Source organism: Magallana gigas, chromosome 1 (genome assembly GCF_963853765.1).
Source record: "Magallana gigas chromosome 1, xbMagGiga1.1, whole genome shotgun sequence".
NCBI classification, from domain to species: domain Eukaryota; kingdom Metazoa; phylum Mollusca; class Bivalvia; order Ostreida; family Ostreidae; genus Magallana; species Magallana gigas.
Window position 1 is genome coordinate 18,449,464 of NC_088853.1, and position 16,170 is coordinate 18,465,633.

At 37.1% G+C, this 16,170-nt stretch overlaps 1 protein-coding gene across 1 annotated transcript; it reads left to right on the forward strand.

Annotated features, from left to right (window-relative positions):
• The first annotated feature begins 744 nt into the window (after positions 1-744).
• Positions 745-14,339, forward strand: LOC105319906 (uncharacterized). Its single transcript, XM_011417630.4, has 2 exons — positions 745-1,407; positions 9,034-14,339. Exons 1-2 carry the CDS (start codon positions 1,051-1,053, stop codon positions 13,897-13,899), a joined length of 5,223 nt encoding a protein of 1,740 aa, XP_011415932.3. The 5' UTR covers positions 745-1,050; the 3' UTR covers positions 13,900-14,339.
• Positions 14,340-16,170: the final 1,831 nt, after the last annotated feature.

The following is a 16,170-nucleotide window of genomic DNA, read 5'->3' on the forward strand; positions in this document are numbered from 1 at the left end:
TGTGAACAGTGTTTCTGGTTGTGCAGAAATTTCAAGCACAAGTTATTTTAAAATAACTCATTTCGAACACCACCTAAAGTCCTTCTTCAAACGACATTGTACTTAACATCCCGAACTCCCCATATTTCTTATAAATAAAAAAATCAAAACATTTGCAAATAAAATTTCTACCTGTGTACGTATATAATAATGATTTTTTGTTGTATTTTTGCTTTTATCATTGCAGTACGTCAATAATATAATCTTCGTATAGGCCACAAAGCCAGGTCAGTAGTTTACGCTGGCGGTCATCAGTGTAAATATCTTTATGATTCCTCTCATATGACACTATAAAATTACCATACATATTTTTTTTAACAAACCAGCAGCTAAAGATTTGAATATCATTAACTGAAGATGACCACATGCATGAAACGTACGATGTACATAGTTCACTTACTACTGAGCGAAATACCATTACGAAGACCTCATGCCTATTTGGTAATGTTGACTTACAACTGACAGAATTAAATGCATGAAGTACATGACAGTTCGCGTGTGCAGTCTTACACTGCCTCGTGCGGTGCTGGTACATGTGATATATATAGTGATGACCGTTAGTGCGTCACTCAGCGTTGTAGCGGTCACGCTTAACGGACCACAGTCACAGTCACGCTTCAGTGGCCACAGTCCAGCGTCACGCGTCGGGGAACACCAAACGATTGACTTTCTCGGGGTTTTATTACACATAAAACAATCATCAACGTAAATGATATTTTTGCAATCAATCACTCTGACCAACAGCCCCGCGCTGAGAGGACATGGAGACGGTCTGCAGGATCTGGATCGACTGAACACTTTTTTCTTTTTCGGCTCCAGGAAAAGCCGACATGGCGGAATTACTGATACCCGGAATTTCTTCGGATTAATCTGGATTGTAGCAGGACCTTGACTGCCATGTAAAAGAGTCCATTTCCGCAAACTTCTGCATTTTTGTGATCATATTTTCCCACTTTTTCTAATAATTTTTATTTATCAAACGACAAAAAACGCTCATTTTTTCCAACACAGATGGCCAAGAATTTTGGAGTTGAGTGTTTTCCAAGGAATTACTGTGTTACTTTTACTTTGTGTGCTGTGATTGTAGTGCTGGCTATTTCATGTATACCTCAATCCGTGCACGGCAACCATGTGCCACAACCAGGCTCAAGAAACGCGAATCCAACCAGAGGAAGAAATATAAGACCGGAAGTTCGAACGACGCCACAGCGCAGGCGTGGCTCTCCTCAGCAACAAGCACCATCTCGTGCTGCATCTAGTAGCAGGAGATTTTCTGTGCAACAAAATGCACGTGCTGCAACACAACAGAGAGCATCTGCATCTAGACGAACTAATCAGCGAGGGGAGCCTAGCTCCCGGACAAGACAGGTGGGTATAAGGGGTACAATTAGGGGGTAAATGAATTATCCTCTGTTTCATACTACAATACATATACAATTGAAATCAATATACGGAAACAATTCAGGATTTATCTTTAGTGAGTGCCCAACTGTCACCCGAATGAAAATGTATATTTTTACTGGGTTTATAAAAGAAAAACTCGGACGGCTCTAATCCATAAGGAAATTATCATAGCACCTCTTACATGCCTTAAACAAAGTTTTCAACAAATTATATCATCCAGATTCTTTTTTTGGGATTCGCTTTGCAGAATTCCCTTTCATTATTTTTTAATGTTAACCTATTACCGTTATACATGTATATTGATACCTGAAGCGATATATGGGGCAATTTCAAAATAGAACTCTTTGACTTACAATCTAGTGAATGAATGTGTTTGCACATCAATTTATTTATGAAAATCAAAATATCAAGCAAAGTGTAATGGAAACAGGAACCAGGAACAAACAAATTTATATACGTCTATATATATACAATGTAGTCTTTTATTTTCGTTCTATTTTTCAAATATTAATAACTAAAGATCAATGCATTTTCTGTAATTTAATTCTCTACTGATGACAATTTTGCTTTTGAAACTAAAATGTCCATTCGAACGCGCCTCTTTGTTTTCTTTCCCCTTATCAAAAGCATTGTACGGCCGATATTAGAAGTTAAAACAAAGACGAATTTCTATTTGATTTTTCTAACTTTTGTCGAAGTGATTTTCACGGAGCGGAAATTTTCCATGTCTTCGTGTTGTCAACCCAATAATAAACAATGTCGATGTTTGCAAACTTTCAAAGTAAAGTCTGTTTAGCATGATGTACCCGTTAATTCAAATATTTCACAAAACTCTTTAATCTCGACCTGTAATTAAAGTTCAAAAGAAACAGTTGTTGTTTTTGTTTTGCGAGTTCATCGACTACCTTGAAGGATTCTTCTCTCTTGATTAATGACCGGCATACATTGTTTCTGACACAAGCTTTTAGACTTTAATTCATGTCCCTTAATAAATTTGTCAGAGGGGGAGACAATTCTGGCCCTCTGTAACGTTTTATAGCCCCTAGAAAGGCTTTTAATGTAAATGTATCTTAAGTATGGATACTGCCCCCACGCTTAAACCGACGGTTTGATGAGAAATGTTTACCTTGAAAGCTGGACCAGGAGATTCTACCACAATAATGTTCACCATAGATAGAAACTCGCCGTGACATGAGTGACAAATACCTTAATATACATATTTTTAGCTCAAGATGTAGCATGTCAACCCACCGAAATATGCAAACACAACAGCCTTCATATTCAAACCCAGTTTCAAAACATTGCAATATTTGAAACTCCTAGGCCTCTTTCATTTTGCAGACTTAACATAATTTGTACATTTAGTAAAGCATGAATGTTCAACTTGACTGGAATGATCAATTTTTATCATTGTAGCGCAATGTATTTCTCGACGCAGACGATCAATCAATTATGTAATGAACAATACTTGCATCGTAAGAATAGTCAACTTGACATATCAACACGTACTTGTAATTTTCTCTGGAAACGTCTGAAATAAAATTGTATTAATTTTTCATTGTGGTATTAGACAGGGACAACCGTTAAGGCCTTGTTCGTTAATAACAAAGCGTTACGTATCCCAGAATCAAGATATACAGATTCATAATTTTTCATCAACAATTTTTTGTCATGCACGTGGAATTCTACACGCTAAACGCACATTCTCGTGCGTACTGCATATTCCTAAACAACACACAAGGTCCATGTAAAAGTAAAGATTTTATCTGCATTCTATCACCTCCTATTGCTGTTTTATCTTTTTATAAGTAATCCTAGCCGTACACAATAATGAAAGGCGACATGTTGATGTCTTTTATACTGATTCCGCATGGTCATGGCTTTACGCTGCTAGTATTCATTATGCTAGAATGATCAGTAGCCATAACGATAATGCATATATTGAGCGCTCTGTATTGAACTCTTATACCTGCAGTATGAACATCTGGGGCAAGCATCTGATTTTTTTTCAAGTTTTGATATATGGTTAAAGATAAGTGAAAGATGTTTTATAAAAGCATACATATACATTTATATTTTTTTTTACCCTATAAATTGTAGATTTCAAATTTTATATTTATATATTGTAAATACTATACTATATTTAGCACTTGTTAATAAGCGATGTTCAACACACACACAAAAACATAATAAAAACGGGGGGGGGGGGGGTCCTTTTTATATATATATATATATATATATATATATATATATATATATATATATATATATATATATATATATATATATATATATATATATATATTTGTTCTGATAATATTTTTTTTAGGAAAAAAAGCACGGGCAAAATAAAAAGTGTATCAAAGAACGTTAGTTAAACTCTGATAATGCAGGAAAGAGAACGGAGACATTGTTTATAGCCATAACAGTCAGTGGTGGGAAAGGGGGGGGGGGTTACCTGCGCGAATCCAGAAGAATTTCCCACAGGGATCCGAGGGACAATTGTGTTTGGCGGGGGGGGGGGGCGGTTCTGAGGCCATTTTTGGTAACTTTACTATAAATTTAATAAACTTAAAATTTTCAGGGGGACCGGACCCCTGACCTTTCCTTTAGATTCGTGGATGGGGTAAAAAAAAAATGCTTACTCATACACAACACACAAGTCATTAGACAATACTGCGCGCGCATGACTCGGTCGTGTTAATATTTTTTATTTGTTACAGATTGGTCGGTCAGATTATCACTTCCTGGTGTTAATTACCCGCAATACACCGTTAACCAGTATTACATGTTAATGTAAACCGAGAAAAAGTGCACTTTCGTTTGATGTGCATGTAGTTTAAAATACCTCCCCTCTTTATATTTACGCTCACATATTAAGAGGTGTTTACTTATATAGGTCCATGGTCAAAAACAGAAGCCCAGCTTTACCATATATAGCAGAACACCATGTGATTAGTCAGGGGATCTTCGTGGACAAAAAACTCAATAACTCATTAATTATAACCCTGTCAAATATCTAATAATACTGTCGCTTTTTGTTATATATGCATTGTGTAAGATAAATGACTTCTTTATAAAGTGACTTTGTACATGGGAGAAAACTTACGTATATTGTATAAAAGTTAGGTGTGACAGGGAAGGGGGTGGGGGGGAGGGGGGGGGTTAAACGAGCCTCCCACAATCAGCTATTTTGGTCCACAGTTTATTTGGTTTTTAAATTATATTGAATAGAGCAGTAATCAAACGGATTATTATATTATTGCAAGGAATACGTGATCATAATAAATAGTAATATTTACATTCGGTGTAAATTCAAGGTTTTCCGTTTCTAAGGAAGATCTCACAAATTTGTGAACACGATTCCTCAAACTCTATTCGGCCGATTTCACCTATTTTTACGGATGATTGCAAGTCCTCATAATTCTAGTCCCACTATGTTTGCATTAGAAATATGTGACGTTCAATTTTTCAATAACACACGTCAAACTGATCACGGCGTATGAGCACAAGTAACGTTACCAGGCGTTTTAAATAGATTTATTATTGTACGATTAAATAAAACGTTCAAACATAACGAGTTTGTTATGTACTTTTTAAAATCAATCGTTATATCATATCTATATTCGATTTCATAAAAAGTGTTTCCCGGTAAAGTTTACGGCTCTATATGTTTAGCCGCAACAGAGCACTAAATAACGAATTTTATTGCTGTTCCATTTATTAATCATATCCATGACAAAGAGTGTATAAAATGGCTTTAAAGCGTCGATACACAAATATTTCATAATATTTCATAACATCAAAATAAATATAGATATAACCACTGAATGCTTATTTTTTTATATCGTCAAACGTTAACGCGTAGTATTTAATTTTACTGCACGGCCTGGTGTATTATAGGACCGACAATGTTCAGTGCTTGATTAAATGGACTTTTAAAAAAATGTGTACACCAAAATATCTTCAACATAACAAGGAAATGTGGCCTTAGAATTCATACCATTTTGCTTATCAAATATTTAATTATTAATCTTTTTATTTGTCTATCAATATATTCATTTATTTATTTGATATTAATTTATTTGATATTTATTTATTTGTTTCTTAATTTATTTTTCTGCATGTATTTTCACATCTTTGTATATGAAATGTTTTAAATTTGATAATTAAGTAGTGCATATTTATTTATAATGCAGTTTATTTTATTTATTTATTAACTAATATGAAGTACTTATATACCTTTTATTGTCCTTCAATATTTCTTCTCTTGTTTTAGGCATATTTGTTGGTTTTCATATTATATTCTGCTATAAGTATACACACAAAGGTATAAAACGATACACACAAATTACTTGCACTGATCACCTCTATTCGTTATTTAGCCCGCCCGACGATGTTTGCCATAAATCTTGACGATGTCGTGATTTATTGGGTGTTACGACTAATCGACGCAATGGTACAAATGTCACTAGTGTGCGCAGCACTGCATTCCGTGAAAAGAATACTGACCAACACGCTAGAAACACTGAGTGGTCACAAATAAATGTAAATCAACATGATCATATTATATATATATATATATATATTATGACAATATTTGCAAATCTATTTTCGTCAAAATATAGCGCGGTTTGCCAAGCCTGCTTTTAATTGAAGAATTGCACGATGGTACTTTTTCCACTCTATCATAAAACACAAAAAAACTTGAACCGAGACAACCGATGTTTCCTCTAAAAGCATTTTAATATGTTTTATTGACAATAAAAATATTCTTGCTATGCATTACGAATCGAGGACCAAATGTTCCGGAAATATTGGTTTCTTTTTACAGCCACAAAGGGTGGTTGACCCTCATGCAGTTTTTACAAAACGCATTAAAATGCACTGCAAAATATACAAAAATGCTTTTAAAGTAAAATGTTATATTTGAATTCCATAATTATTACATACTTAAAGTTTTAGACTGAAAAAGATAATGCCCATCTATCGAAAGCCTGTGATATGGAAGACTAAAAAAGAAAAGCAAAAGTATATTATATATTAATTTACATGAATACAACCATTCCTTTATTCTCTCTCTCTCTCTCTCTCTCTCTCTCTCTCTCTCTCTCTCTCTCTCTCTCTGCTTATTCTTCAATTTATAAGTTTTTAATTTTTTTCCATGTAGGTAAGGGGGAAGGGGGTATTGAACATGAAAATAAAGACATATTTAAACTGTTGATATTACGTCAAATGTCAATATAAACTTATTTATATACTTTACTTATACGGTAATTTCCTTGAGTAATAAGCATATTACTGATGACTATAGAAACTGTTATTGTCCCCCAAAAGCTTCCTTATTGCAATATTCCAATCAAATCCCACTCACTGCAAAAAGCTCTGATGATTTATCATGACTCAATCTTTAGTGACAACAATGATTACATTGCATTATCAGAGAAACGTACAGGTATAATTAATTAAGCCGTTCCACATCATTCTACAACGTATCCTAACCCCCCCCCCCCACACACACACACACACACACGCACAACCCACGCCTTGGACCTTCAAACTACTACATGTACTACATGTCGCGGTTGTTAACTTCATCCCTATACAATAAAACATAAGCTATTCAGCTTTAAAATTTGAGAGAACCAGAAATAATTTTGCTCCATGGCGCAAGTTTATAAAAGTTAATAACTTGATTATATGACACAAAGAAGTTACCAAGTGATTTCTTTACTTTTTTTATGAAATACCGAGAATTCGATATTTTTAGATGCATTATTAGGGTCTTCCGTTTCCAACGGAAGACCCTCTTGTTATTCTTCGGTTTCTTTTTATTATTATTATTATTCTTTTTCTTTTCTTCTGACTCCTTTTTTGCCTCATAACTCAAAAGGTTTTTAACCGATTTTGATGAAATTTTCAGAGCTTTTTGCAAGTTAGCGTCCCTAAAAAATGTAAAAGTTTTAAAGAGAACGTCACCTCCGTTTTGACGTGACGTCATTTTTAAAAATTTCAAAAAGTCATTTTGTCCCGGACTTTTCTCAAAAACGCTTTAAGATAGAGGCTTGAAATTTTCAATGGTAATGATTTGATCGATTTACCTCTGTAATAAGGCTGGAAATGAAAATCTATCACTTCCGGTCGAAACCGGAAGTAAAACAAATTTTTCGAAAAAATGAATTTTCTGATTTAATCAAAAATGTATATGTGTTTTGTAGAGCTTATTAAGCTGAATCTAACACTGAAATCCGTTTTAAAATCGGACGATGCATTACAGAGATATCGGGGTTTAAAAATTGATTTTTCCGGAAATTTTGATTCCGCGTCCTTGGTTTAAAAAATAGCGTAATGTTCAAAGTAATATTAACTCGTACCAAAAATAATTGCTAAGTCGTACTTGAACACATTCGGATTTTTTTGTTAAGTCGTTCTTGAAATCGGAAAGGTTTTTGTTAAGTCTTACTTAAAATCATTCGTATTTTGTGAAGTCGTACCAGGAATAATTCGATTTCTTTCATTTTTTTATTTTAGTTACCTTTGTTATTGGTTTAAGAGCTTTGCTTCTTACAGGAACTTCCAGCTTTACTTCCGACATTAACGGAAGACCCACTCGTTGCTTTGCAACGAGCTTTGCTCTAGTTATTTTTTTTTTTTTACACTAAAAATTGAAGAACGTTTGACCATCTATTTTTAATATATATGAAACTTTTTTCTTCAGTAAAAAGTAGATTTAAGCTTTTTTAGATTTAAGAAAAATCATATCTGTATATGTAAAGTAGATCTCCTTTGTTGACCACCAACCCCGTTATTTTCTTGTCTCTTCTGATTTCTTTTTTTCTTTTCCTGACTGACCACAAATTTGGAGTGCGCGTGCGTGCGTGCGACCGCTTAAAGCACCACCGCATCCGCTGCCCCCAAAGTAGGAGTGATTACATTTATGAGGATAACTAATACTGTGGTCACAGTTAGTGGGTCAGCTCGATATATAGAGCAATTTCTGGTTATTATGGTCACCAAATAACGAGTGCGGTTTTCTGCGTCACGCGGTTCGGAATGTTGCGCGGTGTATTCTCGCTGCTTTATAATTGTCCAATCGTATTTCCCTATTTTCATTAACAAAATCGAAGAGAAAGGTTAAATTTTTAATTATCATCTGGTGTAATTCAATAATTTCTTAATGCTAATTTCTAAAATTTTTGATTAGATGCATAGTTTTGTCTTCTTTATATCATATAATAAATGCGTTTAACTACATAAGTTTAAAGGAGCTGAACGGAATGGCTATTGTTAGATTTAATACGTCTTTTACCGGTTTATTCATCTCCCTTAAAAGAAGAATTTTTTATAAAGACACAGAAAATGTTTCAAATTTCAAAGCTAAAATATAAAAAAGGTGTTTTACGAAATAATACTATCTATAACATATGTATCTAAAAATAAAAGTTAGATTTTTTGAAGCCGTAAGTTTTAATAAAAGTAACAATGTATCCTTGATGTAAAATTTACCTAATCCTTAAAAATGATTCTCAAAATAATGAACACTATCATGAATCATAATACGGAATTCTACAACGATAATATTTTTTGCAGGGTCAAAGATCAAGATCGTCATCACGTGACAGTAGAAGAACACTCAATGTACGCAACATCAGCAACAGAGTGTCCTCTAGAGGGCGCCTGCGTCCCGGAAGTGATACCAATGGACGCGTCCGACCAATGGAGAACGCGGATGCAAATAAACAGCTCAACAACAGAGGGAACCTTGACCTATTCCCTTCGTCAATCAATCAATTTATCAATAAACTAAAGGAAAGAATTCCAAATATTGGACTCGGGCTCGGTGTTCATATTCAAGATCCCGAGGGAAATTCACAACGATCAAGTTCGTCGTCTTCAAGGTCAAGGTCGCGAAGTTCTTCTCGATCCAGTTCCGGATCAGTCATGGACACCATTGGTCAACTTGGAAGTTTATTCAATAGAAGACGCAATTCTCCCCCTTCCAATCCATCTCCTTCAACATCTTCACGATCAAACTCTCAGTCTTCTAATGATATTTCAGTGGGTTCAAATGTCAGAGGTCATGAAATCATGACAGACCAATGGCAACCACCATCACAGCCACCAAATCGTCCATCATCACAATTTTTGGCCTCCAACCAATTACCACCAGATACTGTTGTCGTCCCAAATGTACAGGGTAACCCCAGTCTCTTTAACTCTGGTTTCCCGCAAGCACAACCAAATCCAATGAATACTGTGAATGTCAATCCAATTCCCCAACCAGTTGTACACCAACCACAGGTGGTGCCACAACCTTCATTTGGGTTTCCGCAACAAAATGTTGTCAATCAACAGCCACCTACATTTTCACTCCAACAGCAACATCAGCAAATTCAGCATCATCAGCAACACCATCATCAACAGTTACAACAGCAACAACAACATATTCAACAATTGCAACAGCTGCACCAGCAACAGCAACTGGTAAACAATCAAGTGAATTCATTCCGTTTAACGCCACCACAAGCACCAGTTCAAAGTATGATACCGCAACCGCAAATCTCACCAAACGTTGTTGTGCAACAAGCTCCTCAACAAATTCAATCATTCCTTGGTCAGCAGGTCATTTCACCCTTTCAGCAAAATCAACAACCATTCCAACTTAATGGTAATCAAAATATGTTGATGCAACAGCAAGCCATTCAGTCCAGTGGAACTATTGCTCAGCCGATGCAGGTCCCTATGACAAACACCAACACATTCCAATTGATTGGAAATCAGCAGAGTACGAATGTCAGAAGACCTGTTTTACCGACACCGGCACCAGTAATGACACAAGCTATTCAAACTAACGGACAAACAATTATCAACGGCGCTGGAAGACCTTTCCAATCACCGCAGTCTGTAATACAGATGTCCTTTAATCCTTCTCCGAGCCAATCCCAAACAATGACAGGGCAACAAAACCTTGGTTTATCTGCATCCCAAACACCAGGACAATTTGTGAATGCTCAAGGACAAATATTCAATCTCCAACCGTCGAGTCAAAACACATACCAGGTCATCAACGGACAGCTGGTGCCTGTTCAACAGTCTTTCCAATTGTTTCCAACAGGTCAGACTGTTCCACCTGGACAATCACAACAGCAAGCAATACCAAGCGGACAGGTTCAAATGTCAGCGTTCGAAACAAACTTAGCAAATGGAGTCCGAAGGGCCCAAAACCCACAGACACCGACAAGGGTTCCGTTTTCGTTTGGACTTTTTGCCAGCAAATCAGGACCAAGCGCGAAAATATCAAACCTAACATCCCAGGCCAAACAATTAGTAGAGCACAATGCCCAGATTGAGATGCAGAATCAATTGCTTCAACAGTTATTGATTGAACAAGTTCTAAACAGTCATGGTGTGAACACAACAAGTCTCCCTCCTACTGCTAATCAGACTACCCCGTCCAACTCTTTCGCTATTCCCAGCAATACAAACATACAACCAGCCGCTGTTGCATTTAACTGGCGGGAGGGCACAGCTGTCAATAAATCAAACGATGGAATCAGGCGTGTGGTTCACGGTTCTCGGTCGCCAGGGGGAGTTAAAGTGATCAGCCTTCGCGCCGCTAATACCGTGAGCCCGTTCAATAGGTCAGCAGTCGGGGTCACTCTCTCACCGTCAGTAAGCGGAACTGTCAAAAACTCGTCTCCAGCTGTTGTTAGGGTAGTCGCTAACAAATCCTACGTCGTTAAACCAACGTATGATCCTGAAGTGTTGCCTCAGTATAGAAATTCCAAGAACGCCACTCTGCGAAGTATGGATAGAACCGATAGACTGAACACAACGGATATTCCTGAGGAGATTGAAGTTAACGGAATGTCTCTAGATAGTCCTGCTGATCGAAACGGAGTTGGAACACCTCATCCACTGGACAGTTATGTACACGGTGTACACGGTCACAATAACATGGGAACTCGTCCAGTCACCCCTGCAACAGCTTTCGGAATGGGATATGGAACCCGAAAGAACGAATCATTGCATAAAATGGACAGGAAAGATCGTCTTAACACTACGGACATTCCAGAGGAAATAGAAGTAAATGGACAATCCTTGGACAGTCCCGCCGACAGAAACGGAATGAATATTCACCATCCTTTGGATTATTTGGTCCACGGTGTCACTGCAAGTGGAGGAGCCGCCCAACACAATGTTCAGGCAAGCTACAACAGACCAGCACCACCGCCAGAGGAACCTGAAGAAATGTTCTTTACTGCTTCTCAGCCCGGATACATTGACACAACGATCGGACTTGGAACAAACGTGATGGACATGAAGCACTTCCGGGATCCATCTTTATTTGACGCTGTGTCTCACCAAGCTTACGAATTGATGCACCACTTGCAGTTTTCGCTTTCACGAATTCCATCTAATGTACTTCATGGAATTCAATACTGGATGCCGAACATTCCGTATGACGTGTTTATGTCCATCAAGAACTCTGCGCCTAGGTTTTACCAAGGTTTCCATGATTCGGTAGGCAATATTCCTATGTCAGTTGCGCGAGGTATAATTAACCTTGTGGATATGATTCGACATTCGTCTGCCAAAACGACGAAACCCGTGAAAACCGTGGCGTCCAAAATTGCTAAAGTCCTACATGATTCTTTCACGTCACATAAACCTCCAACAACTCAGAGTCTGTATGATTTCCGAATATTTGACATGATTCAGCTCACTACTACTCCGCCCATGCCGATAACCACACCATCTCCTGTGCGACATTCTGCAAAAACACTCGCAAAACTGATGAATCTGGTGAAACTTCTCGTTCACGAACCATCTACCACAACCACGACCGCTGCACCAACTTCACCCAATCCAATCCCAGTAGCACCACAAACCAACACGACTACGCCTGTCTCTAATACCACAATGAACGCAAATACTAGTGCTCCTGTTGCTATAAATACAAATGCTTCAAATTCAACGACAGAGGTTCTTGCAAACATCTCTGTGACGAAGGTTGATAAATCTCAGTCCGGACAGACCAACATCGATAAAGTTTCTGTTACCGTAAATAAAAAAAAATCAGTGGTCTCTAAACCTTCTCCTGCAGGCAGTGTTGGACAAACACCACGACAGACATTGCCCCCGACTAAAGCACAAAATTTACAGCAGCAACAACAAAAGAGACTGCCCCCAACTCCGCCACAAACTATGCAACGACAACAACAACAAAATAGATTGCCACCGACTCCACCACACAATTCACAACAACAACAACAACAAAATAGATTGCCTCCGACTTCACCACAAAATTCGCAACAGCAGCAACAAAATAGATTGCCTCCGACTCCACCACACAATTCGCAACAACAACAACAACAAAATAGATTGCCTCCGACTCCACCACAAAATTCGCAACAGCAGCAACAAAATAACAGACAACAACAAGAAAGACAAGAACGAGAGCGACTTCAGAGGCAACAAATGGAAAGAGAAAGACAGGGATTCCAGAACCGACGTCTTCCACCGACGCCACCGCAAGGACAGCAAGAGATTCGACAATCATCTAACACTGGACCGGGGATCCGTCTACCACCCACTCCCCCTCAGGACCAACCTCAGAACGAGGGTGGATTTCACCAAAATGTCGGTCATCAAAACACAGGAAATGCACGGCGAGGTGAAACGCGTTTGAATCAAGTGGTGCAACCCCGCATTCAAAAACCTCCAAAACCAGCTCAGAGACCTCAGTCAACGTCGCAAAGAAGTCATCCCAATACTGTAAGAAAACATGGAATCTTTGAGATACAAAATCTCAAGCCAAATAATGTGCCCACACAGAATATGGGGAAGAATTCTAATTTAAATGGTAGGGGAATGAACTCTAAACCAAAATTAACAACAGATTATCCAACTCAAGTTCCCCCGAAACTCATTCCCGATAACAATAACTATCCCACACAAGTGCCTCCGAAAATCCATCATTTCGATAATAAAAAAGGATTCCGTCACGAGAGAATAGCCACTCCGCCGGTTTATCAGCATCCACAGATAGTGACAGAGGCTTACAACATTCGACCCCATTATCAACAACCCTATCCCACAATGCCGCCCTATCAACCGCAGCCAATCACAACAACGGTTCCAAGTGTAATATCGACGGCGCCTTACTATGACAGTTTTCAACAACATCCGCGTCAACACCAACAACAACAACAACAACAGCAGGTTGATTACTATCAGCCCAACGCTCAACAGAATTCCCCGGATTACAATTACCAGAGTTCATTCTACGGTGATGGAGTAACAAACCCCGCTGCAACAGAAGGGTTTGGCTTCAGTGCGCAGGCGCAGAATCCCAGACGCCAGCCAATCGAAAACACGATACAATACAAAGAATTTAGTAATGCTCACCGTAAAGGGTTCAGTATATCTGAAGTATTTGGTAAAAAGAAGTGATCACGCATGGAGAATGAACATATTGTTATTTTAGTTAGAGAAGCTCACGAAAAAAGAGTTTTGTGTTTAGTTTAATTTATTGAACTCGCGTGAGAGGGATAGAAGCGCTTTAAATTATATCACGTGTGATAAACAGAGATTGTGATTGGGTAAAAACTTTTATATTTTGCGTTAGATCTATAGAAGAGCAAATAGCTGCAACGAGAAAATTTTAAAACTCACAAACAATTTAGCATGTACATAATTATTTTCTCTTCTTAAAATGTATATACAACACACGAAAAAAGATACTATGAAAGCCTTTGGTTTAATTTCATTTTTGCTTAATTTCATTATCCCACATTCTCATTATCAACTTACTAACTTCTTGCACTTTCTAAAAAATACTCCCTCATGTCACAAAAAACAGACATTTCCATTTTACCAATTCTTTGTATTTTTAAACATTTATAATCATCAAAATTAAGGCCATACAAGTATACATGATCAGTTAATGCACAGACACTGAAAATCTTACGGCAAGAAATGACAAGTTGAAATGTGATGATGACGTTTCTATTAGTTACCTAGATTTGTTATACTTTCTTTGTATGCCTGTAATTTATTATGAAAATTGTTTCTTGAAACTTTTATACAAGGATATATAAAGTATGTTTAACCAGAGAAAGAGCGAACCTTGTTTTTGATGTCTAAATATAGCCGCTGTTTTGAGTGGCGAAGGTTAGATATGAATTAGATGACAAAGCTGTTCCCCATAAAACTTTCACCTTCATTTCTCAAACGCTCCTGAAAAAGAAGCCCGCTCACCAGTTAAACTTCTACGGCTGGATGCGCACCTTTCTGTCTAGAACAAGAATGTCAACATAAATATTTACTTTTATTCCCTAACACTTGCTCCAACTGCCTAAATTCCAAGGCCACGCCGATTCTGCATTCCTGTTTACCGCCTCGTACAATGCAATTAAGTTCCTTGCCATTTTTTAAATCGATTACATTGCTTTGAAATTATCGGCGTTTATTTTGCTATATATTCATAAAAGTCAGTTTTACAATAAATCAAATTGTTTTTAATTATTCAATCATTTTATGCGTTATATAAGAGTTCTTGCCCGCTGGTGTATTTTTTTTCTGTTGGCATAAGAACATCTGAGATAAAAAAAAAAATAATAACTTGTCAATGATACAATTCTGTAAATTTAAACAGAAAGTTGTTCTTTTATTGATTATGAAATACCTTGTGCTACAGATCACTCTTAATTTACTAATTTACTTTAAATTTTAAAAATCCTTCACAGAGACTGAAAGCTATAATCGGATGTCTTCTCAGTTTGAAACTTCCTATCAGTACTTTCTTGACTTTGATTAGAATACTGAGAAAAATGCCCATTTTGGTATCTGATTCTCTAATATCAATTAAAATTGCGTTTCCCTATAATAAGTACCATGACTACCATCTTGACACATGTATCAGGTAGACAAAATACCTATTAAATGGTACATGTACATAATGTATTTAGTTTTATACATCAGCATGCACCGATCTAGTGTGAGCCCCCCTCCCCCCCCCCTCCCAAACACACACTAGAATATAATATTAAATTTCTGGTATTTACATAGTAAATTATTGAAAATAATTCTCGGACCCCCCCCCCCCCCCCCACTCTCTCTTTAACATTTTTTCTGTATCCCTGCGTGATGAAAAATGTCGCTGTTATAATTTTATTACACACCTGCATTAAAGAATGGAAAAATAATTTATTATTTCGCCCTTGAAAATGTATGAACAATTTAATCACATGTTTAAATTAATTTCTTTCGTCTGAGAAGCAATTTGTAACAAAGATTAAAGATATCCTTTTCCTTTTACTCCACCCCCTAAAAAACCTTCACCGGATTCAACCGTGAAAAGTCATTGCAAGGATTGGATATATACGTTGTGTGAACCTGTTAATGTGTCCAGTAACATTTTTGAGGACACTGTATACTGTTTACTATTCTTCAGTACACCCAGATGAAAATTAACAGGTTCACATAACGACATCCAACCCTTGTAATAACCTTACACGATTAATATGGGACAGAAAAAAAATAACTAACCCATTACATGTACATCTAGAAATTCTGCATTCCTCTTTCCCGCCTTTTACAAGTTCCTTGCCATTTTTAATCAACTGCACTGCTTTTAATTATTCGATTAGATTTTCAGCCATTAACATTATTTAATTTTCCAGGGGGGTATATATATGCAGGCACGCAGCATCTTTTGATAGT

Excerpts from the sequence above, each read along its gene's own strand:
- LOC105319906 (XM_011417630.4), top strand. The coding sequence starts at position 1,051 with ATGGCCAAGAATTTTGGAGTTGAGTGTTTTCCAAGGAATTACTGTGTT. Across the intron at positions 1,408-9,033 it reads CTAGCTCCCGGACAAGACAG|GGTCAAAGATCAAGATCGTC; the intron begins GTGGGTATAAGG and ends TATTTTTTGCAG.